We start from the raw sequence: 23,319 nt of genomic DNA on the forward strand, positions 1-23,319 counted from the left end.
GCCTGGGCTGGGGTCCCAGGACCCTTCCCTGGGCATTTTGAGCTTTTTCTCTGGGCCCTCGGGAGTCACCAGGGAAGTTGAGCACAGCTGGCTCAGCCTGCTTGGGCTTGCTTTCTTTTCTTCTCCTACAGAGATGACTTACTAATGGCTCAGAAGGAAATCCTATCCCAGCAGGAGATTATCATGAAGCTGAGGACTGACCTCGGGGAAGCTCACAGCCGCATGTCAGACCTGAGAGGTTGGTGTGACTTCCGGGGTCACTTGACATCCAGGCAGGAAGTGAGGGCCAAGAGCCAGCAGCCTTGGACTCAAAGACTCAAAGACTCCCCTGAGCCTGCTTTCCTGTGTGCTTGCAGCTCCTGTCACCCAGGGGAACACACAGACTTGGTGGACCTTAAATGCCAATGTCATCGGCTTCAGAGCGTCTCCACCCCGGGGTGGGGGGCATAGTGAGGCTCCCCCTCTGGGCTGGGTGCAGTTTGGAGGGGCCTCCCAAGCTTCCTCTTCCTCATGCAAAAAGACCACACAGCTTTGATGTGGCCACCCGGGTAGGCATGAGACAGCCCAGTGTCCCACACCACACACACCCTGTACCTTCCACACACACACACACACACACACACAGCCGGGCTCAGGCTCTCCTCCCTCTGCCTCCCTCTTCTTGTGTTTCCCCATCCTTCCTCTCAGTTCCTTTGGCTTTCTTCTCTTTCCCATCCCCAGCCTCTGTCAGGACAAGGACAAAAAGTCCAGACTTAGTAGGTAACAAAGATAGATTCTAAGCCAGCCGTGGTGGCTCACACCTTTAATCCCAGAACTTGTGAGGCAGAGGCAGGCGGATTTCTGAGTTCGAGGCCAGCCTGGTCTACAAAGTGAGTTCCAGGACAGCCAGGGCTACACAGAGAAACCCTGTCTTGATAAAAAAAAAAAAAAAAAAAGATTCTAGAAGTGTCTAGAAGTGGAAGGGAGGGGGCAAAAAAGAGAAAAGGGTGAAAGGGAGGAAGGGAGGGGGAGGAAGAGAGGGAGAGAGGGAAGGAGAGAAAAGAGGGAGGGAGGGAATCTAGGAAGAAAGAGATAGAAGGAAAGAAGGGAGAGAGGGAGACTGTCTCACCCAGCTCCAGCTTTCTGAGCCTCAGTGTCCGTATCTGTGAGGTGGAGCTGCCAGCAGTAATCCCTCTGTAGCCTGCAACTGAAGTTTTAAGGCAGTGCAAGGGTCTTAGTGTGGGTCCTCCCAAAAGCCAGAACCAGCCAGCTAGCCAGCTACCTACCGTAGCCAGCCTGTTCACATCATGGCCCCAGGAAATGCCTTCAGGCGATGAAGTAGGGCCTGAGCCACAGGGAGGGCAAATGAAGGAAGGGGGCAGCTGAGACAGCTGTGAGTGGAACGCTGTTGTCCCTGTCAGGCACATAGCCCAGAAGACTCCCAGGGCCTGAGAACACTCCTAGGTATAGAAAGATACAGCTGGATATGAGGCTCAGTGGGTAGAGCTTGCCTAGCCTGCCCGAGGCCCTGGACTCAGGCCCCAACACTAAATGAAAGTAAGCCTGGTATCTATCACGCACCTGTCGTCCCAGCACTGAGGAGGTAGTGGCAGGAAGCTCAGAAGTCTAAGGTCATCTCTGGCAATAGGAAGAGTTGGAGACCAGCCTAGGATATATGAGACCCTGTCTGAAAACAAAAGTATACACAAAAAGACTCAGAACTAGGTAGCTGAACATTGATTGGCCAGTGTGTCCTAAAAGACAGGGGAGGGGGCGTGGGTAGGCGGTAGGGCCCTGATGGCGCGCCTGCTGATTTAACACTGTCATGAGGCAGGAGCAGGGGACTCTCAGTGCCACCCACTGTCACACGCAGAGGCTCTGGCAGAACTCCTGGGGAGCACTAGAGTCCCTGAGAACCCCAGGGGCAGACCTGCCTCACGGATCCCAGAGGGCTGTTGCTGTGCGGATAGCCCAGGGCAGAGATCTGAGGTGGAGAACCGCTCACTAAGTTAGTGTCACTCCTGTCGCTCCCAGGGGAACTAAGCGAGAAGCAGAAGATGGAGCTGGAGCGGCAGGTAGCCCTGGTGCGACAGCAGAGCGGGGAGCTGAGCATGCTGAAGGCGAAGGTGGCGCAGACGACTGGCCTGATGGAGAAGAAGGACAGGGAACTGAAGGTCCTCAGGGAGGCGCTCAGGTGTGGGAAGGGGTCCGTGTGACGTGACCACCCCAAGGCCCTGGCCCTGGCCCTGGCACTGGCACAGAGAGGGCTCAGTAAATGCTGGCTGAAGCGGACGGATACATGAATGATAGTGTTTCATTGCTTCCTAGATTCATTAATTAAAACAGAGCCGCGCTTTGCTCTGGAATGCGCATTCCCCCCAGGTAACGGGGCTCGAGGCTTAAACACAGGAAGTCTGAAAGAACTCAGTCGCCTGTGAACGATATAGCTTGACCTCCAGGTTTACAGAGGGATGATGCAAAGGTCCCTGAACCCTGAGCTGCCTGATACCCACGATGCCCCCTCTCTGCCCCAGGGCTTCCCAAGAGAAACCCAGACCCCACCTGAGCACGGAGCAGAAGCCTAGGAATCTGAGCCAGAAGTGTGACATCTCATTGCAGATAGAACCAGCCCACCCAGACTCATTCTCCAGCTTCCAAGAGGTCAGTGTCCGAGAGTGGGGCTCCAGGCAGCTCCAACAGCCTGAGGGATAAGGGCTCGCTTTCCTAAGAGTATCGCTTGTCCACGGTAAATAGCAAAGTAAAACAGAGCTCCGCCCCCATGATCCGTCTCCAGGGCCACGCTATCAACAGTGGAAACAGCGACCCCAGGTCTTCCTGCCAATCATAAATGGGCAGTGGCTGGCTATCCGCCTTGGATCAAGCTGGCCTAGGTTTGAATCCCAGTCCCTCCATGTAGAAAGTCTGTGGCCCTAGGGAGGGCACTGGGCACCAGTTCCCCACTCTGAGAATGACAGTCCCACTTCAGAGACTTGTTGGGAAATATATTTTATTTATGCATACTCACAAACACATGACCTCTACAAACCTCTACCTGGTAGGTAATTGTTTGCTAACTCTTCAATTTGTTTATCTCTCTCTGTCTCTCTCTGTCTCTTTTGTGTGCCTGTGTGCTCACATGTGTGATATGTGTGTGTGGAGGCCATTGGCTATCTGTCTCTCTCTGTCTCGTCGACCTTGAGATAGAGTCCCTCCCTGAACCTAGAGAACTCCTTCCCCACCAGCTCTGGGGTACACACAACCATGCTTAACTTTTTTAAATGGCTGCTGGGAATCCAAAGTCCCTAATGCTTGCAGAAGTGCTTGAGCAAATTCTCTTAACCACTGAGCCATCGCCCCAGCCCACTCCATCCAATGGCATCTTCTCCAACTAAGTCCGTAAACGTCCACTTTGTCCCTGTGAGTGGCTGCGTAGAATTCCATGCTGTGTCCATTTGATCCAGCCGGTCCCCACACGATGCAGAGTTCAGCTATGTAGAAGCTAAGCTTGGTGTTTCCTCCCAGTCCCGTGCTCCCAGAAAGAAGACTCAGGCTCAAAACATATTTACAAATTCCTTGGCCATACAGCTAGGCTCTTCTCTGACTAGATCATCAACACTAAAACAACCCAATTATCTTAACCTACATTCTGCCACCTAGCTGGTTACCTGTGCTCAGGTACCCTGGCTCCATCACCTCACATCTTCCTGGGTGGATCTTCCCGTGCCTTGTTCTTTCCCAGAATTCTTTCTGCCTCCTGGGCATCCCACCTTCTATTTCCTGCCTAAAAGGCCATAGACTTTTTAATTGACAGGTGACACACGATATTCTCTCTACACAGCTGTGTCTCCCTTAACCTGATGCTGTAATTAGTATGGCTGCCACATAGAATTCACGTTTGGCTGTGAAATTGCTGGGGCTTGAGGGCCTTTCTAAACTGCATGGAACAGAAGCAAATGACCTTCCCAGAGAGCCATGCAGTTAATGTGACCCCCCACAACGCCCCCATACCATGGTGGTCACTTGATAAGGTCACCCTGTGTGACTGCCCGGAAGTCCCAGGTGCTCATCCAGTGGGAAGCATGCCCGAGTGGCCCGTCAGGCCGTCCTCGAAGCTGATACTCTGCACCCATGCCTGGTACTGTGGCCTGAGCCATCATTCCTAGTAGGCCGACTGTGGCTCACAGTGGTTCCTTGAGGTCTCCGTTTCCTAGAGTTCAGAACATCCTTTCCGTTCACTTTGGGAAACCAGATGCTTCTGGGAAGCATCTGCCGAAGAAACAAAGCCAACTATGTCAACAAAGACACTGTCCCTGCCAGACAAACCAGCGAGCCAGGGCTTCCGGCAGCCGAGATGAAAGGGCTTGAGGTCCAGCCAGCCCCGTCCCTGGTGCTGAGTGCCGGCCAGAGCGCGTAAATAGAAGCGCTCTCCTGTTGCTCAGGGCAACCAGGAGGAAGCATGCAATGACCCAGGTGGGTTGGAAGCTCAGCTGGGTAGGAGATCCAGTCGCTCCTGTTGGACTCCTAAGCCTGCAAAGCAGGACCTGACCCACAGCCAGTACTGAGCACTTACTGTATACCAAACCTTGTGCTACAGACAGAGAAAGGCACACAGGGACCTTACATATACCTTACACATACCAGCCCTCCATCCCCCAACCCTCCAACCCCCGCCCAGCCACTCCCCGTACCCTGCATGCGTTTGGTGGGGAGACTCAGTTGAATGGTTACATTTAGTTTCTGTCTCACAGCTGAAGCTGATGGGGGAGGGAGGGCGCAAGATAAAAGGCATTTGGACAGTGGTCCTCATCCAGGCTACTTCCTGTTTCCAAAGCCAGAGAGGGTCAGAGGGCTCAAGAGTTGTATGAGAAAGAATCCAAGTCCTCTCTCAGTAAGAGAGTTCCCAGAGGGGCATGAGGAAGGGTCACGTGGTGCTTCCTCTCCCAGTGCAGCAAAGACTAAGAGTCCAGCCTGGCTGCTGAGCCTCTCCTTCTGCCCCAGTTCAGCATCTCCTGTCTGCTTCCATCCAGACGTGGCTCCTTCCGAGACAAACAGATGCCCTCTCCAGCAGATGAATAACAGAACCAAACCCTGAGAGTGGACCGGCTTCAGGGCAGTACAGCAGAGTAGCTGGACTTTGCACATCTTGAGCACCATCCTGAGGAGGATCTTTTTCCACAGGAAGCATCCTTGGCCCTCCTGGAGCCTGTGTGCAGGAAGAGAGGAGACAGAAAGAAACAAGTATAGAGTAAAATGTCCCAGGGAAGAGGTGGGGCCAAGTGGCCTGTGCAGCCCTTAAGGCGGGACTTAAGATGGCCCCAGCTTGCCTTCTATTGGTGTGATCAACACTCGGATCAAAAACAACTTGAGGAGGAGAGGGTTCATCTTAGAGCTTACAGTAGTACATCAATGAAGGAAGTCAGGACAGGAACTCCAGGCCAGAACCTACAGGCTAGGACTGAACTAGGGGCCATGGAAGAGTGCTGCTTACTGGCTAGCTTTTCCTGGCTTGCTCACCCTGGCTTCTTATATAACCCCAGGACCACCTGTTCCACGGTAGCCCTATATCCCACAGGGGGCTGAGCCCTCCCATATCATTAATAATAATAATAATAATAATAATAATATCCAGGCAGTGGTGGCACATGCCTTTAATCCCAGCACTTGGGAGGCAGAGGCAGGTGGATTTCTGAGTTCAAGGCCAGCCTGGTCTACAGAGTGAGTTCCAGAACAACCAGGGCTACATAGAGAAACACTGTCTCGAAAACAAAAAAGGAACCCCACAGACCAATCTTTTTTTTTTTTTTTTTTGAGACAGGGTTTCTCTGTGTAGCCCTGGCTGTCCTGGAACTCACTTTATAGACCAGGCTGGCCTCGAACTCAGAAATCCACCTGCCTCTGCCTCCCAAGTGCTAGGATTAAAGGTGTGCGCCACCACTGCCCGGCCCCACAGACCAATCTTACAGAGGCATTTTTTCAGTCAGTTGAGGTTTGCTCTTTTTAGATTAACCATTGCTTGTGTCAGAAACAAAATCCCAGGATGGTGCATGAGAGCGTCTGTCACGGTAGGAAGGAGGATCTCTCAGAACTGTTTGTCAGAAACCTCCACAGGAGGAGATTTGAAGCAGAGTCATAAAGGTATGAGTGACAGAAATGTCAAAGGGAGGGGACTGGCCCTCAGCCAGTGTTGCTGAGCCCCTTGAAGGAGCTTGTAGGCCTTGAACCTCGGGAGAGCCAGTGTGACTAGCACAGAATCTAGGACTCAACACCCGATTGGCTTCAAAGCCTCACCAACATCAGCAAAGGAAGAACAAGAATAAATGATTCCCTTCCCCTGGCCTCCTCTCTGACTGTGGTTGGATTTCTCAGTTGCTGAAACTAGGGTGTCTAACGCCAAAGTGCCCACCATCTGTCAGCTGTGCAGAGTTCAGCTCTTCGGGAGGGCTTAGCTTGGGGTCCTTGATGGTTGGAGGTCCTTGATGGAGGTGCCTTGATAGCATCTAGCATCGGGGAAGAGGGGGCAGGGTCAGTGAATATGAGTGAGAATATGGGTAGCTAGTGATGGATTGATAGACACAGGGCTGGGCGTGTGGCTCAGTGGGTAGAGCTTGTTGCACTCCCAGAGCTGTTACACTGTAATACACTGTATTTATACTGTAACATTGTAACACCACACAGACTAGGCACGGCAGGGCTCACCTGAAATCCCAGCACTCAGGTGAGCAGGAGTTGGAGACAGGAGGACCAGGAGTTCAAGGTCATCTTTGGCTACATAGAAAGTCTGATGGCAGCCTGGGCTATGTGAGATACTGTCTCAAAGAATAATTAAAAAGGGGGAAAAAGACATTTAAAAAGAAAAGAAAGAAAGACCAAGATGCTTAGCTACATAAAATTTCAATAATTTCTGTTCACCTCATGCTAAGTGTGTTGCCCCCAGTATCTATATCTGCAACCTAAAATGAACCAAAAGTTGCTATTTTAAAGGTAGTTATATATAAAAAAAAGTAGTTATAAATGAGACAGATTGTGGTTTCTTTCCATTCTTGCCAGGTTGGCTGAGGCCTCCCCCTAGCAACTGTCTGACAACTGAAAACCCCTCTCCTCACCCCATCCTTGTCCTCTCTTAATTATCTGCTAAACATCTGCCACTGCCCCTGTGTCTCTCCCTATTTACCTTCCGCACTGTCTGTCTCCTTGTGCTGGGACACAGAATCCAGGACAGCAAGGATGTGACAGTGTCACTCACAGACAGAGCCCCAGGGCAGTTGGTACTCTGAGGTGTGGAATGAGTGAGTGAATGAATGAATGAATGAATGGCTAGAGAACTGAGACAAGATCTCACCTAACCCAGGCTGGCCTCAAACTCACAATGTAGCCAGGAAGGACCTTGAACTTTTGATCCTTCCACTTCCACCTCACAAGTGCTGAGACCACGGGCATGTGTCACCTCCGTTTCTACAGTGCCAGAAATGGAGCCCAGGGATTTGTGCATGCTAAGCAAGCACTCTGCATGAGAGAAAAATAATCCTAAATTCTTCTGAATTTGTCTTAAAAGTGAGCATGACCTTTAAAGACCTTCCTGGTCTGTGCCCTGAGCAGATTCCACCCTCGTCTCTAACAGTCCCATGGGCCCCCAAGGTGGCCAGCAGCCATCTTACCATATGTGGTAGGTATGGAATGTTCTACTGTCACAGAAAGTTCTATTGGACCTGCCACTCTAGAGATCCTGGGCTCTCTCTCCAGACCAACCAAGTGCTAGGGTGTCCACTACCCCCAAACAGATGGGAGAAAACCATCTTCATTACCAAGGAGCCTCCTGTGGACTCATCTCAAATGTCCTTCTGGGGCTGAGAATACAGCTGAGCAACAAAGCAGGAGTTTAGTTATACACGAGACATGGCTTCCACCCTCAGCACCACAGAAGGGGGGGAGGGAGAAAGAGAAATAAAATGCCCCCCCCCAGAAGTAGAACTGGGAGTGCTGGAGAGACAGCTCAGCAGTTAAGTTCACCTGTGGCTCTTGCACAGGATTTGACTTCTGCTCCTCGCAGCCGCATCAGGCAGCTCACAGCCATCTATCACTCCACCTCCACGGATCTGCCACCCTCCTCTGGCCTCTGCACACACTTTAAAAGAATTCTTTTCTAGAAGTTACTATTCAGGAAAAGGTGAGATTGTTAGCAATAGAGATCTAAAACTGGTCGTGGTGACACACACCTTTAATCCCAGCTCTCAGGAGGCAGAGGCAGGGGGAATCTCTGAATTTGAGACTAACAGCCTGGTCTACACAGTGAGTTCCAGGACAGTCAGGGCACTAGAGAGAGACCCCTTCTTAAAAAGTGGGCAGGAAATGGAGACCCAGGCACGAAAGTCTAGTAGAAGAAAGAAAGGCTGCAGAGGAGGAGGACAAGGGATGTTTTACCCATGATGCTCCTAAGTAGGAAGGAGAGCTGGGACTCCTCCCACCTAAGACTTGATATCAGCTATGAAAAACCTAACACACACACACACACACACACCCGCTGAAGCTCTCATGATATTTTCCAGAAGTGCCGAACGACAGAGTTTCTGCTAAACAGGAGTTGTTTTAAGTCACTGGGGACCTAAGGGAGGTACCTGGACCCTTAAGGAGCTGCTGAATATGCTACCCTGTCCCCAGGAGCAGTCCTTCAGTGACCTGGGGGTCAAGTGCAAAGGGTCTCGACACGAGGAAACCATCCAGCGGCAGAGAAAGGCCTTGTCGGAACTCCGAACGCGAGTCAGAGAGCTGGAGAAGGCCAACTCCTCCAGTAAGTTCTCTGTGCCCTAGTCCCAGCTTGGAGACCCCAGAGCCTGGGGATCAGCTAGTTGGCCAAGCTACCCCACCATCTAATAATCAGGACATTATAACACTAACAGTGATGAGCCAGGTCCTGCCTCAGGGTCAAGTGCATGCCCTGACACTACATAAACAGCACATGAAGACTCACTACTGTCTTCCTCTATATTTCCCTGTCACCTGGTGGGGACTTTGTCATGGGACAGGTCTAACTGCACCTGAGGGTGAGCACTAGAGGTCCTCTTAGAGCTCCCCATTCGAAAGGACTGAGGCTGGCTCAGAATGGGCAGCTGATGGCTGAGAATGCACTGGGCACTAGGGTGTCTTGGTATATGTGTCATTGTCACCTCTGTGGCTGGAAGGCCTGTGGTGACATTCACTATGGAGGCCTCTGCAATGATGGCCAAAGCCTCACACTCACTGTGTGGCCTCGGGCAAGTCACTTAACCTCCCTGGCCCTTGATTTCCTCACCGCTATCCCTGTGAGGTTGTGAGGATTAGAACGGTCCGTGGTTAAGTATAAACCGTAGCTAGAGCGATGACGTGAAATGATGTCTGCCTGAATCTACATTATTTCTTTTATAGATCATAAGGACCATGTGAATGAATCGTTCCTAGAGCTCAGGACCCTCCGGATGGAAAAAAATGTACAGAAAATATTATTAGACGCAAAGCCCGACTTGACAACTCTCGCAAGAGTAGAGATCCGACCGGTAACCAAAAATCGCTTATCTCTGCAGTGACTGACATGAGAGGGTGGGCATTAGGGCTGGCATCAGCTGAGCCTCAAGACAGTGTGCAGGAAGTTCAAGGCCAGGGCCTCCCTGATGAGCAGGTGTCTGTCTGCACGCACCGGCCAGGGGGTCAGTGGACATGGCACAGGGAGTGGCCTTCCCTTGTGCACAGTACAGTATGTCATTGTTGTGAGTCTGGGCCAGGTCAGTCACTGAAGTGCAAAGGGCCCCTCCTTCTCCTATGAGACCTTACATTCTACAGAAAATAAGGTTATGCCAGGAGTTTGCCAAAGTCTGCTGTTCCCTCGCAACTGGAAGACGAAAACACGCACAAGTGTAAGAGATCTGTGTTGAGAGGGCCAGAGGCGAGCCCAGTGAGGGAGCCCAGCTTGAATGCTGGGTGTCCGCCACCTGAAAGGACAGCCATCTGTGTTGACCCACACCCGTGTGATCCCAGTCCTGAGGGGTAGAGGCAGGGGGATCAGGAGAGCAGGTCAGACTTGACTACATGGCAATTTTTAGGCCTACAGGGGCTACTTACGACCCTCAACAACAACAATAGAAACCAAGATGACTTCACAAATGCTTCTTCCCCCAGTGCCTGACTCAGTGTTCAGGCTGAATGACAGGTAGCCATGGTTCCTACATAATGCTATCCCAGGGAAAAGTGGGGCTTCATGCCAAGATCCTCAAGAGTGATTAGTGGTGACATTGAAGGTGACCTTGTACCCTAATGGCTGTGAGACTGAGTGTTTGATAGGCTGAGGTCAGTGTCAATCACAGGGCTCACTGGCTACATACTGGCTCACACAGGTGGGATTAAAGCACATGGAAGCTTCTAGAAAGAACAACAAAGTTACCCTATCTGAACCCATGTCCTGTCTAGCAATCCGTCTGGACATTTACTGTCCTTGGAGAGGAAGGTCTTTGAAATGAGCTGGTTTTCTTACTAAAATCATACACCCGTTCTCCAGGGCTGGGTGTGGCGGGACGGATGGGACAGTCTCCAGATGGGAGGTCAGCTAGATCTCATGGCCTGGCTCTGCTTCCCAGACTGGCCTTCCCTTTGCGGATGACCCCACTTCCACCCCCACCCACCCCACCATTGCTGCCACACAGCAGGGAACCTCCCGACCCTCCATCCTCCCAAGTTGGAAGCAAGTGAGATTATAAGGGGAGCCAGAAGGAAAGAAAGCCCGAGTGGATTGAGTGCTCGCTGTGTGCTCAGCGTTGAGCTGAGCCCGTCACATGCTCGGCTAATCCTTGCAGCAGCCGACCTGTAGATTTCCAGTGTCCCTGTTTTACAGATTAAGAACTAGGGCCTCAGAAGCTAAGCACCTTGTCCAGGGTCACAGAGATAAAGGTGGAGGGAGCCTGTACTCTGTCCTTGGCTGTCTTCCTCTAGCACCCTGCCAGTCTGCAGAGAAGGATAGAAAGGGGGACCCTGGAGAAGGGTGCAGAGGACTCTGGTCACTTACTGTTATCTCCAAAGATCCTCTCGTCAGGGCCAGAGAAATGGCTCAGTGGGTAAAAGCACTTGCTCTCCAAACATGAGGACCTGAGTTCAAATCTCCAGCACCTATGGTTTTAAAAAGCAGGGTGTGGCCACACAGCCACCTCTAAGTCCAACACTAGGAGAGATGGAGACAGGAGAATCACCAGGGCCCGCTGGTTGCCAGCCCAGCTCTAGGTTCAGTGAGAGACCCTGTCTCAAGGGAATGAAGCAAAGAATGACAGGACTACTGGCCTGCTCTGGCCACAACATGGGTTGCACACCCCTGCATGCATGTATATCGTCCATGTGCACACACATGTACACCCACACAACACATGCATGTGCACCCCACACACACCTGTACACATGTACATCATCCTTGTGCACACACATATACACATATAACACATGCATGTGCACCACACACACACAACTTTTCTTCTAGTCTGTATGTACCCACACTTACCAGTTGCTTACTGTCAAATGTTTCTGGTCTTAGAGTCAGAGGTTTTTTTTGAGGGGGGTTCTGCTTAAGTCTTCAGGGGGTGGCAGGGCAGCACCTGCCAATGCTGAGGGCCAACCAAGTTGCCCACGATGCACCTCCTGAGGACTAAAGTCCACCGGGGCCCTGACGAGGTGTATTATAGTCACCTGTGGCTCTCTACATTTTCGGCTTGGCCTGATTGATGCTCCAGGCTTCCAGTCAGAGCTTCTAGAAGCCAACTGGCTGACAGGGCAAAGCAAGTGCACAGCTGGAAGGCCGGGCCTACATCGCCTCAGGAAACGCTCCAGGGGCACCTCCCCCACCCAGAGAACATTTGACCGCATCTTCTGAAGAAAAAATGAGGTTCTTCTGACAAGAGGACATACTGTTCCTGTGTAGCATTCATTCATTCATTCATTCATTCCTCAGGCACATCTTGGGCCACCATGTGACCAGTGCCACGCTAGGCACCGGAATGGAACATACAGGCAGCAACATGGCCCCAGGTCTTCTCAGTATCAACACATTACTATTTGGAGTCAGAGGCTGGGATACCTTCATTGGTAAAACCATTATCACATAAATGTGATGGCTTCAGACTGATCCCCAAAACCTACATTCAAAAAAAAAAAGAATGCAAACTGACAATATACACACATCTTTAATCCTAGCACTTTCAAGGCAGGGACAGATAGATCTCTGTGATTTCTAGGCCAACCTGGGCTACCTAGTGAGTCCAGAGCAGCCAGAGGTACACAGTGAAACCCTGTCTCAAGAAAGAAAAAAGTGCTGATCACTGTAGTGTGTGTAGTGTGCACTTGTAAGCCCCGTGCTGGGGAAGGAAAGAGAAGGATTTCTGGGGACCAGCAAGCATCTCAAGACTTGGTGAGAGACATTGTCTAAAGAATAAGGAGGACAGACAGCTACTAAATAATGGCACCTAAGGTTGGCCTTTGACCTCCCTCTCCACACACCCAGAATATTTGGGGTCAGGTGACTTCCGGACAGTTTGATTGGGGACTGTCTCATTCAGTGGCACCCTCAGCATCCCCCCCCCATTCAATCGATGACATCACTAAACAACCTGGGGGGGGGTGGGGGGGGAGAGAGCGCAAACTTAACCCTGCTGAGAGACCCTGCTCTAGAAAGAAGACATCAGCGGAGGAGCCCGCAGATAAACAACGAAGAGTTCAGTCTAGACGGTCAGGACTAAGGATGAGAAACCCATGGAACACCTCGTCCACGGCCACACAGGGTCCTAGCTGCCCCGTGGTCGATGCGGACAACAGAGCACCGGGAGAGCTGTTCAGTTTCTTTTTCATTTCAGCCTCAGAACGGCCCTTTCAACTCGGGCTCCACCTTGGTCGTGGAGAAGTCCATGAAGACAGACGCTGGGGAAGCCTTAGAACTCAGTGAGAAGCTGGTGTGTGCACACGGGGTCCCCTCCCCTTCCCCTCCTTTCTGCCCAACACTGACTGCTAACCACAGGGTCCTTTACTGCCAGCCTCTGAGCCCTATTGACTTGTTCTCATAACTCAACCCGATTCCCAGGAAGTCGCATCGTTAGACTGAGTATTAATTTCTGTTGTCCTTTTCCATCCATTCTGGAGAAGACCTATTGTACATGGCTGTGGGGCGGGGGAGATAAAAGGCCCCACTGCAGTCACTTCCAGCACACTTGTTTGCTTCCAACGGCTACAGAGAATGAGCTAGACTCAGACACCAGCATCCCAGTGGCCTCGTGCAGGCTCCGACGCTGCTCTTACCAGCAACCCATCTCCTTGCAGTACACAGACATGATCAAGACGCTCGGCAGCCTGATGAACATCAAGGACATGTCCAGCCACGTGTCCCTGAAGCACCTCTCACCCAAAGAGCGGGAGAAGGTCAACCACCTCCGACAGAAGGACCTGGACCTGGTGTTTGATAAGATCACTCAGCTCAAGACCCGGCTTCAGAGAAAAGAGGAGCTCCTGAAGGGCTACGAGCAGGAACTCGAGCAGCTCAGGTACCACATGCAGCAGCCCCCTGGCTAAGCACGGACAGCTGCTGGGCTGGGACAGGACAGAGGGCTGGATGCAGATTAAGCAAAACAAAACAAAACAAAACAAAAACAAACAAACAAAAAAACAAACTTGTTGGGGGACATGGCCTCCTGGAGGCAGGCTGTGTGTGGGGGGACACCAACTGGAGGACCATGCCTCTCTAGCCTGTCTGCTCTCAATGTGCAGGCGACACATACCTATTTAAGGACCTTGATTGTAAGGCGGGATGTAGCTCAGGCAGTAGAGCACTTGCCTAGCATGCACGAAGCCCCCTGGGTTCCATCCCCAGCAGTGCTTAAGAGTTGGCCTGGCAATTCATATCTATAATCCCAGCACTCACTAAAGGATCAGGAGTTCTGCATAGCAAGTTCGAAGCCATCCTGGGCAACATCCGGCCCTGTCTCAAAATAACAAAAGGCTGGATATGACTTGATAGGTAAAAGCACGTGTCTCAACAAGTGTTAGGAGCTGAGTCTGAATCCACAGACAAGCAGTAGTAGGTGCTCCTATGGGAAGACAGGAGGCAGTGGTAGGAGGATTCACTCTGCTGGCATACAAGGCAGAAAAACAACAAAGAGATCTTGCCTTAAGCAAGGTGAAAGGCAAGGACACATACCTGAGGTTGTCCTCTGGCCTCACACAAGCATGCCCACATTCACACAAACAAGTGCACACACACATACACATACACACACACACACACACACACACACACACACACACAAATCTCGATTTAGCACTTGTGTGACTATGAGGCTCCATCATTTTCCCCCAAGACTTGCAGAGCCCCACCCACACCCTTGGAGCATCGGGAAAGGCCGGCAACACTACTTCCTGAACCACCCAATGCTGGGCACGTTCAGCGTTGTCCTGCCCTCTACTCCCCAAGTCTTTGTCACCATCTCATATGTCAAGCCCACCCGAAAGGATCTAGAGAGGTTGGGGCCTTGGAAGGTGAATGGGGACGGTGAGGGGGAAAGGGACGCTGTCTCTCCGTGCACCCAGGCATAGCAAAGTGTCCGTTCAGATGTACCAGACGCAGGTAGCCAAACTGGAGGATGACGTTCACAAAGAGGCAGAGGAAAAAGCGCTGCTGAAGGAAGCCCTGGAGCGCACAGAGCAGCAGCTGAGCCAGGAAAGGAGATTCAACAGGGCCTTCAAGCAGCAGAAGGTGAGCCACGTGGCCCCTTAGATGGGACAACTGGGTGTGGTGGTGCACGCCTTTAATCCCAACACTCGGGAGGCAGAGGCAGAAAGATCGCTATGATGAGTTCAAGGCCAGCCTGGTCTACATAGTGAGTTCCAGGCCAGTCAGGGATACATAGAGAGACCATGTCAATAATAATAATGACAGCCCTGGGAGGAACCCCCTCCCCAATGCAGGCAGTGAGTGGCTGAATAGCTTTTGTGGCCAACAGATATAGATGTAGTCAGGCGCAGAACTCTACCACCTGCTTTGAGATCTGAAGCTTGTGCATAACCTCACTGAAGCCCAGTGTGCATCTCACTGTTTGTAATCACGCCTATTTGTTTCCTTGCCTGTACACATGTGGAAATGTGTGGGCTACAACACACATGTGGAAGTCAGAGGACAATTTTCAGGAGTCAATTCTTTCCTCCCACTGTGTGGGTTTGGGGTTCAAACCCAGGTTGTCAGGCTTGGCAGTAGGAATCATGACCCACTGAGCCATCTCGGCAGCCCCCACCCCCCTCCACTCTTGCTAAGACAATACAGGCTTGGATTTGGCTGATGAGGAAATTAATTGCTACCACCATCTCTTCATAGGCTAGACCCCAGGGCTCGGTCTGCACTTCACAGACTCGGTCATTTACTAATGACATTAAGAGGCCTGCCTGGTGCAGACCATGATCCTGATATTTTTTTTAACAGATAAGGAAATGGAGCCTCAGTGGGTTGAGAGCCCTGGGCCCAGGATGTCGATCATTTGGCTGAATGCTTGCCTGGCATGCGCAAAGCCCTGGGTCAGATCGCCAGCACTGCATAAACTGGGTGTGGCAATGCATGCCTGTGAGCCCAGCACTCAGGAGGAGGGGAGGGCAGGGCTAAGGGTTCATAGTCACGTTTGAGGATCCCCTGGGCCACGTGAGATGAGCTCAGTGAAAACAGTGCTGGGAGGTTTGCCCAGGTCCACACGGGAGCTAGGGAACAGGGCTGCAACATGGCCCCAGGTCTCCCCTGATTCCTGTGCTGTATGTTGGGCTGGTCCCAAGGATGCCCTTGTAATTATTATCTCTTTTGACTTTGGGGCTACGTGTTTATGTGTGCCCATGAGGGTTTACATGCATATGACTCATTGGGCATAAATGTTCAAATACGCAGGACAAGGGACATGCTTGAATATGTATGTGCGTAACTGTGACAGTATGTCAGTGTTTGCATAAGCATATATATGATTCTTGTAATGTGACTCCGTGTGTGTGTGCGCGTGCGCGTGCGTGCATGCGTGTGTGAGTGTGTGTGTGTGTGTGTGTGTGTGTGTGTGTGTGTGTTTGAGCTCTGAGGAGGCCAGCTATGTGAAAGGAAGCCCCGGAAGCACTAATGTGGGGGGTCGGTTATTGTAGATGCTCACCCCAACCCCAGCAATGAAAGCAGCCTTAAACATGGCTGCTTTCGTTCATCCCTCTGAATTAAACATCACAAGTGGCCACATGTGTGTGCCATGGACTACCTCAGGCAGAAGCTGGGGGTGGGGGTGGGGTGGGGGTGGGTCTTTTGCACTGAGTCTCCACACCAAGGGCAGCTGAAGCAGATAGGAGGTTGGACTGCCAGGGCACCCACTTCTTCCCAAGGTGCCATCTGGGGTTCGTCAGCCCAAGTCCTCAAGAACAGACACAAAACCATAGAACAGGACCTCAGAGGGCCCCCAGCAGCCCATTGTGGTGTGCTGGCTCAAAGTGTAAGGACCTGAGGATTTACATAATCAATGTCACATGCATTATTCACAAGCTGCCTCATTGATACACAATGCAGCGGGCCAGCCTGTTGGCACCAGATGACATCCTGCACTGGCTGGCGCGGGGGTGACCCAAAAATGGCCCAGTTCAGCCTGCAGCAGGGGGTCCCGGCAGAGCTAGGGCTGGGCCCTTACAGATTCCCAGGCTTTGGATAGATAGAGCTGCGGGGGCACACTGCTGATAGATGTCACACTCTGCTCAGGCTCGCATGCGCCTGCTGCCTGCGTGCGCTCATGCCACACTGCACCTGCTGCTGCTGCGTTCCACAGCTTGCGAGGGGCTCATCCGGGGCCACCAGGCCCAGAGCAGAGCTGAGACTGACAAAGGGTTGCAATGCCAGGCAGCCCAGCAGCAGACACAGCGGGGCTCCCACCAAGCCCTCTGCTCACAGTCCCTGTAACATCTCCACTCTAGGTTCCTCCCCACCTCCCATTACTACAATGGCGGGGGTCTCGTTCCATTGCTGTGGTTTTCATACAAGGCCTGTGGCCCCCCAAGTACTGTCAGAAACCCCTGTTTTCTGGGGAAAAAGAAATTCTAAATCATCTGTCCACTCTAGGAGCATATTTTCATTTTTTAAAATGGGTGGAGGGAGTTGAGTGCAGTGTGGCAGTACACGCCTTTCATCCAGCACTCAGGAGCCAGAGGCAGCTTCACCCCTGAGAGTTTGAGGCCAGCCTCATTTATAAAAGTGAAACCCTGATTTCAAAGGAAGCGGTCTTAAAGGAAAATCCATTTTCTTTTCAATTTTCTGTTTATTTTAATTCTTATCAAGGAGGCTTAACAGTTTTTCCAAGTTCCCTCTGTAATGTAAAGATAGACTGGGTGAGGCCCTGGACTGGGATGTTTCCCATCTGAGGCTTTTGAACCACTCTCCTTTACAACAGACAGACAGACAGACAGACAGACACAGACTCATATGCATACACCACTGCAGTTTTAACGTTTGAGTGCTTCTTCACAATACAGAACTTTCCAGAATCAAAAGCCAGGCCTCCAAACTAACACTTTCTTCCATGGCCTTTTCATTGGTGTATAGGGCTCACACACACGTGGCACCGGGTCGTGTGAGGACCCTCATGCATGTGTATGTTAACATCATGCAGGCACACCCATCCATGCATCCATGCCTGTACACCCTTGTGTCAACCCCACGAGCCCCTTTGGTCCCCTAGACATTTTTGCTTCTTCTCTCAAGTCATACCGGATTTTATAATCTACATCTACAGAAAACCTCGGAAGCCCACATGAGGGAGAACACTCACTCTTTGTCTTCCCGAGAGAGGCGTACCTCTCTGTACACTACTAACACCTTCGGCCTCGTGTGACAAGGCTGGTTGTCAAAAGCAAAGAAACTCTCAGTGTTGGACACACACAGAGCCTGGGACATCAGGACTCTGTCCATGGCACAGTGCTGTGCTCAGCCCTGTCCAGTTTCCACATTCCTAGAAAAGGTGCCTCTCTAAGAATTAAGAGGTCGTCGACTTTGGAGCCAAACAATAGGGTCTGTGCCCACCTCGGACCCTTAGTGACTAGAAGGTGGCCACTCTGTGTCTTGGCTTCTCAACAATGGCAGTGACAAACAGGACTCAGTTTTCAGGATAGTGGGGAAGGGGCACGTTCAGAATAACAGTAGCACCCCCAAAACTCAGTGCTATAGGGCGAGAAAGGCAACTCTGGGCAGTCCGAGTTAGTCACGGGTCTCTTTCAGAGGGTCTCTTTCAGATCACTGGTGCCTCCCCCACCCCACCCCCAGCCGAGAGCCCAGTCACCCCCAGGCTGTTTCCTGCTCCTGGGAAGCTGGCAGCTCTTTTGTCCAGCATTCTTTTCTCGCTGGTGAATGCAGCTGGGGCTGCCGCCAAGATAGAGCAGATACTTTCCGTGAATGGCTCAGATGGGAATTTTCAATAGAAAGCTTTTAAACACTCGGGAGCTGCCCTCTGAGAAGGCTGGGAGCCCTTTCCCGGGGCTGCTTCGGGGCTGGAAGTGTGAGAACAGCTGCTGTCAGTGGCTTCCTTGGCCAGGGAAGCAAACTTCACTCCCTCGCAGGCTCCAGCCTGTCAAACCCCAGCCTGGAGGTTTGGTTGCTGCTTTCAGGAGTGGTCTCAGCTAGGCTGGAAACCCCCAACCCCTCCCATGCCATTGATTTAGAACTCTTGTCTTTGGAGTGCAAATAAAACAAAAAAAAAACAAAAAACAAAAACAAACAAACAAAAAAAAAACCGGCATGGCCCACAGGGTTCAATTCAACAGGAGCACAGGTGTGAAGCAAGAGAGACACCCCATGATATCCCATGATGCCTTTGGCTATCACCGACATCCTTATTCTAACTCACTGTTTTCAAAGATTGCCTTGGGCCCAGTGCTGTCTAGCTCTTCTTCACCTCTGTCCCACCGTGGCCAAAGAGTAGAAACTGGTAGATGTTGGGCAGGTTGGCTCCTTGGGTAAATCTGCTTGCTATCAAGCTTTAGCGGCATAAGTTCGATTCCCAGGACTCATAAAGTGGAAGTGAGAAGAGAATGGGCTCTCTCAAGTTGTTCTCTGTCCTCCACATGAGTTCATTGCTCCCACAGACACTAAACAAATGTAATAAACGACGTTTTTAAGAAGTCATCAGATACGTCAGGTGGGGATGGATGGGGAGCCCAGGAACAGAAGGCTGAAAAATATAAATACAGGGAGAGTGGCACAGTGAATGAGCGAAAAGTAGAGAAAACCACCCTCCCGCACGCCACTTCTGAAGCACGGGGCAGTGAACCATAGTATCTCCCAGAAGCCCCCAGAGCTAAGCCTCAGACTAGAACAGGTAAGGGCAGACTAAACGCTTCCCCCCTCGCCTGGTTTCTTCACTCAGGATCGAGGAGAGGATCCGGAGCAGAGAAACACGTCCTACAGCCCCTTCAAAGACAATGAGAAGCAGGTAGGAATCAGGCAGCTGCTGGCAAAGTAGCCTGTCCCTGCAAGGGCGAGAGCCCTGGGCAAGAACGGCAGCCCCTGCTGCCCAGAGATGTGGGCCACCCCAGCCCATCCTCCCAACCAGCCTCGCCCCGCCCACTACCTCCCAGCACGTGCGACTCTCTAACTCAGGGTCCCCAAATGAAGGAAGTCCCAGGGCACTTTTGACCAGTGAAATGAAACATCTCAGACACCAAATGGCTTAGGATTTGGAGAAAAGAAAAAAGGGGAGGGAGTGGGGAACCCAAGACTTCTTTACTAAGGATGAAGTGCATGGATTAGGGGGTACAAAGTGGAAACCCGGAATGGAGGTGAACGTTCCTGACTGACTCTGGCAGCTTTCATCCCTGCCTGTGGGCAGCTTTCCTCCGTCTCGGGGCTTCCTGGCACCTTGGCACCATGTTGGAAACAAAGATCCAACTTGGTCCCCGGTTCACCGAGTCCTCCAAATACAGTGCATGCGCTGTCCCCAGTGTCCTCAGAACAGGGATCATCCAGAGCACTCCCCCGGGGGTGTGGGGGGCCTCATGTGACAGGATATGCCACATCCCTAAGAGCAGCTTCAGTGAAAAACAACACAGTGTCCACTGAGTCACACCTGAGAGCAGATCTTGATGTCCTCGTGAGTCCCGCTCCCCGGCTCGGCCCTTCCTAGGGCTCAGCTATCCACCACTTGACCTTCGTTCAAATGGATTGGGGAGCAGCGAGCTAGGGTTCCTCAGAGTCCTTGGGTCCCGTGACTTGGCACCTCCAGCCCTCGTTAACCAGAGTAGCTTTCTTTCATGTATCTTACTTACATCCCAGTCTACGCTCGCATAGGATTTGGATTGGGTAAAGGGGTTTGCTGCAGAGAGAGGAGAAAACAGGGCAAGAGGAAGGTACGCAAAGGCCTGGGGGCTGCAGGTCACTGGTAGACTCCTTGCCGAGCAAGTGAAACACCCTGGGTTCCATACCTAGGACTTCCTCTAAGCCAGGTTTGCCTTGTGTGTGTGTGTGTGTGTCCTCAGAAGCCAGAGAAAGACATGGGATATTGGGACAATTGGGACATTCTGGGGTTAGAGTTACAGACAGTTGGTCCTAAGCCTCCGGTGTGGATGCTGGGAACTGAGCGGCAGTGCTCTGAAGAGTTCTCCTCCCACCAGCCACCTCTCCAGCCCGGAGGTAAACAGTGAACAGCTGCAAGCTCCAGGCCTTCTTAGAACAAAATACTCAGAGGGCAACTGTCAGCAAAATCCAGGCCTCAAAGAGTTCCTCAAAGACAGTTGTTTTGAGGTTGGAAGAGACTGGGAAGCATTCACTGTCCTCCCAGGAGACTGCATCCCTCCCTCCCTCCCTCCCTCCCTCCCTCTTTCCCCAATCACTGGGAATCAGGGAAAGCCAGGTGGGGTTGCCAGTAGGAGGGAAAAGTGAAATGAATTTCACAGGGGTGGGGGGTGTTTGTTGTTCTTCCTCCTTGTTTGGGGATGGACCCCACTGTCCCCCTGCCTCCTGGGAGAACACTCTTACTAGCAAGCCACACCCTCTGCCTTTTGAATTTCAGATAAACAACATAGTCATTTAACCTAAGCATGTCCCAAATATGAGATGGAGATATATTTTCATAGAGATGTGCTCCCATTATGAAGTCTGAAAATGGACTTGGGCACCATCTCCCTGGCAGCCCACCAATGAGTATTGACAGAAAACCAGCTTGGTGCCAAGGAGGGCGGGAGGCTCAGAGGCAGCTGTCAGGAACAGCTGCCCACAGATGGGCTTCCGCTGGCTCAGGCGAGCGAGTGGCTCATTGGTTTGAGCCTTTGGTGATGGTATTTGTTTGTTGGTTTGTTTAGGGAGAGCTTTTTTTGTTTTTGTTTTACTTTTTAAGTAATATCTCAGTAGGCTGGATTTCTAGTTTCTCTGAGAAACTTGCGAGACAGGAATGCAAGACCCACCATCCATAAACCACCACCTCTCAGTCCCAGTAGGAAGGACTCGGGCTCCTGGTTCACAGCCGGGCTTCTCCTCCTTTTCTAACACCCAGAGCCCTGAAGGCATGAGTTTCTGTAAGGCACAGATTTTCAGAGCTCTCTGGGAATTCCCTCTCCCTAGCTGACCCTCGGTTTACCTGCTGACTTCTGAACAGGAAGCCGCAGACTCCCTCTGTCACCATGGTACCCTCTCTACTTCTGAAGGGTCTTTCTTCTGGCCTTTCTACCCCTAAGGTGTAGGGTCTGGAAGACAATGGGGTTCTGAGTCAGAGCAGCATGCCAGGCTGGGGTAGGGGTGGGGGCTTCCCAACAGGCAATACCTGAGCAACAGGGTAGCCACTGTGGTCTCTTTAACACCTATAAGGTGGGGACACCTACACCCTCTACCCTCCCGTTCTGCAAGGCCCTGCTGCCAGCAGAAGTCATTTTGCCTCCTGCGAGACCCCTCAGCCTGCCAGTCTCCTCCTAGCTAGGATCTAAACAGAGATCCCAGAGCAGCAAATGAACCCCCAAAACAGCACCCCCTACTGCAAGCCATATGTCACTCCCTGCCCGACCCCCCAAAGGGCCCAACATTCCAAATCAGTAAATCTTACATAGAGAAGAACCCATCCGTCTTGGGCCCAGAAGGCAGTACAAGTCTAAACTAAATGTCGTCGCTGTCTTTTCTGTGTTAAAGAGACACTTGTTTGTTGAGATGGTCAAGAGCAAGATGCAGAACTCAAGTGTCCAGGTGAGCCAGAGAGAGGGGAAACCGTATGTTAGCAGTTCTTCATATCTGCTGGGAACCAAGCATTTGGTAGTGTGGGGCATGGAATGACATGACAGCTCATTCACTTCCGGGGCAGGGGTCATCCAAGCCCACAGAGGAGGGGTCTGAGGATCAGAGACTGTGAGTCTCCATCCACACAGTTGATGAAGAGAGACTTCCATGGAGCCCAGCATAGGTAGGAGATTTTGAATATTCTTTACTGCCTTTCAGAGTATACAAGTACCACAGCTTGGGTAAGCATTTCTCTCAAATTCTGCGGGAAGATCACCTAAAATGTTCTTTAAAAAAAAAAAAAAAAAAAAAAAGAGCTGAGAATCAAGACTATGACATTTTAAATATACTGAAGCGTCACAGCTGTGATCCAGCCCTTCCTGGAATTGCCCCAATCCACACTCTTGCCTTGCGGAAAGCAGAGGCGAGCTTGTGGAAGCCTGTGGCTAGACGCACTTCCTCTGCACATGAGAAAGGCGATAAATCTGTCAGTATTGAGGGGGGGGGGCACAGATGAAGGAGGCACAGTGCCTGTCACCCTCCATAGCCTGAGGAGCTCCTCAGCTTCAGGGATCATGACTCAGGCTAAGCCAGGGTTCGAGGCATCAGTGACGAAAAGCATTTCGGGACAGGCCAGTTTATAAAGCAGAGTTGGAGGTTTCAGATTTTACTCAAGATATCTTCATACAGGCTTTAGCATGCGGGCTGGGAGAAACAGAGGTGCTCGGAAGAGTGTCAGACATACCCAACTGTGGGCATCTCCTCAAGGAGAGGCATAGCGCTCCCTATGGCTTATGATAGTCATACACAGGATTTTGGGTGGGGCTTGGGTTGACAGTCTTATCACTGGGTGGTTCCTAAGAGATAATGACCTGACTACAGTTGCTAAGGCAAAAGGCTGACCTATGGAGGAGGGCGGGATATCCTGCTGTTAATAGGGTTAACTTTTTTTTTTTTTTTTTTTTTTTTTTTTGGTTTTTCGAGACAGGGTTTTTCTGTATAGCCCTGGCTGTCCTGGAACTCACTTTGTAGACCAGGCTGGCCTCGAACTCAGAAATCCGCCTGCCTCTGCCTCCCGAGTGCTGGGATTAAAGGCGTGCGCCACC

The 23,319-nt window shown here is 51.5% G+C and overlaps 1 protein-coding gene across 8 annotated transcripts in view; it reads left to right on the forward strand.

The window, feature by feature from the left end:
* The window catches only part of Fhad1 (forkhead associated phosphopeptide binding domain 1), a 119,949-nt gene that overhangs the window by 90,621 nt on the left and 6,009 nt on the right, over positions 1 to 23,319 (forward strand). For 5 of the 8 annotated variants that reach the window (XM_085838719.1, XM_085838723.1, XM_085838722.1 and 2 more), the window contains 10 exons: positions 132 to 238; positions 2,014 to 2,173; positions 2,514 to 2,640; positions 8,635 to 8,764; positions 9,379 to 9,506; positions 12,834 to 12,929; positions 13,294 to 13,514; positions 14,557 to 14,722; positions 19,383 to 19,448; positions 22,130 to 22,183. In XM_085838719.1, coding sequence (XP_085694845.1) covers positions 132 to 238; positions 2,014 to 2,173; positions 2,514 to 2,640; positions 8,635 to 8,764; positions 9,379 to 9,506; positions 12,834 to 12,929; positions 13,294 to 13,514; positions 14,557 to 14,722; positions 19,383 to 19,448; positions 22,130 to 22,183 — 1,255 coding nt within the window. The remainder of the gene's footprint in view (positions 1 to 131; positions 239 to 2,013; positions 2,174 to 2,513; positions 2,641 to 8,634; positions 8,765 to 9,378; positions 9,507 to 12,833; positions 12,930 to 13,293; positions 13,515 to 14,556; positions 14,723 to 19,382; positions 19,449 to 22,129; positions 22,184 to 23,319) is intronic. The other 3 variants (XM_085838721.1, XM_085838724.1, XM_085838726.1) reach the window with 3 other exon arrangements.

Source organism: Mus caroli, unplaced genomic scaffold (assembly GCF_978045245.1).
Source record: "Mus caroli unplaced genomic scaffold, Mus_caroli_1 scaffold_6, whole genome shotgun sequence".
NCBI lineage: Eukaryota > Metazoa > Chordata > Mammalia > Rodentia > Muridae > Mus > Mus caroli.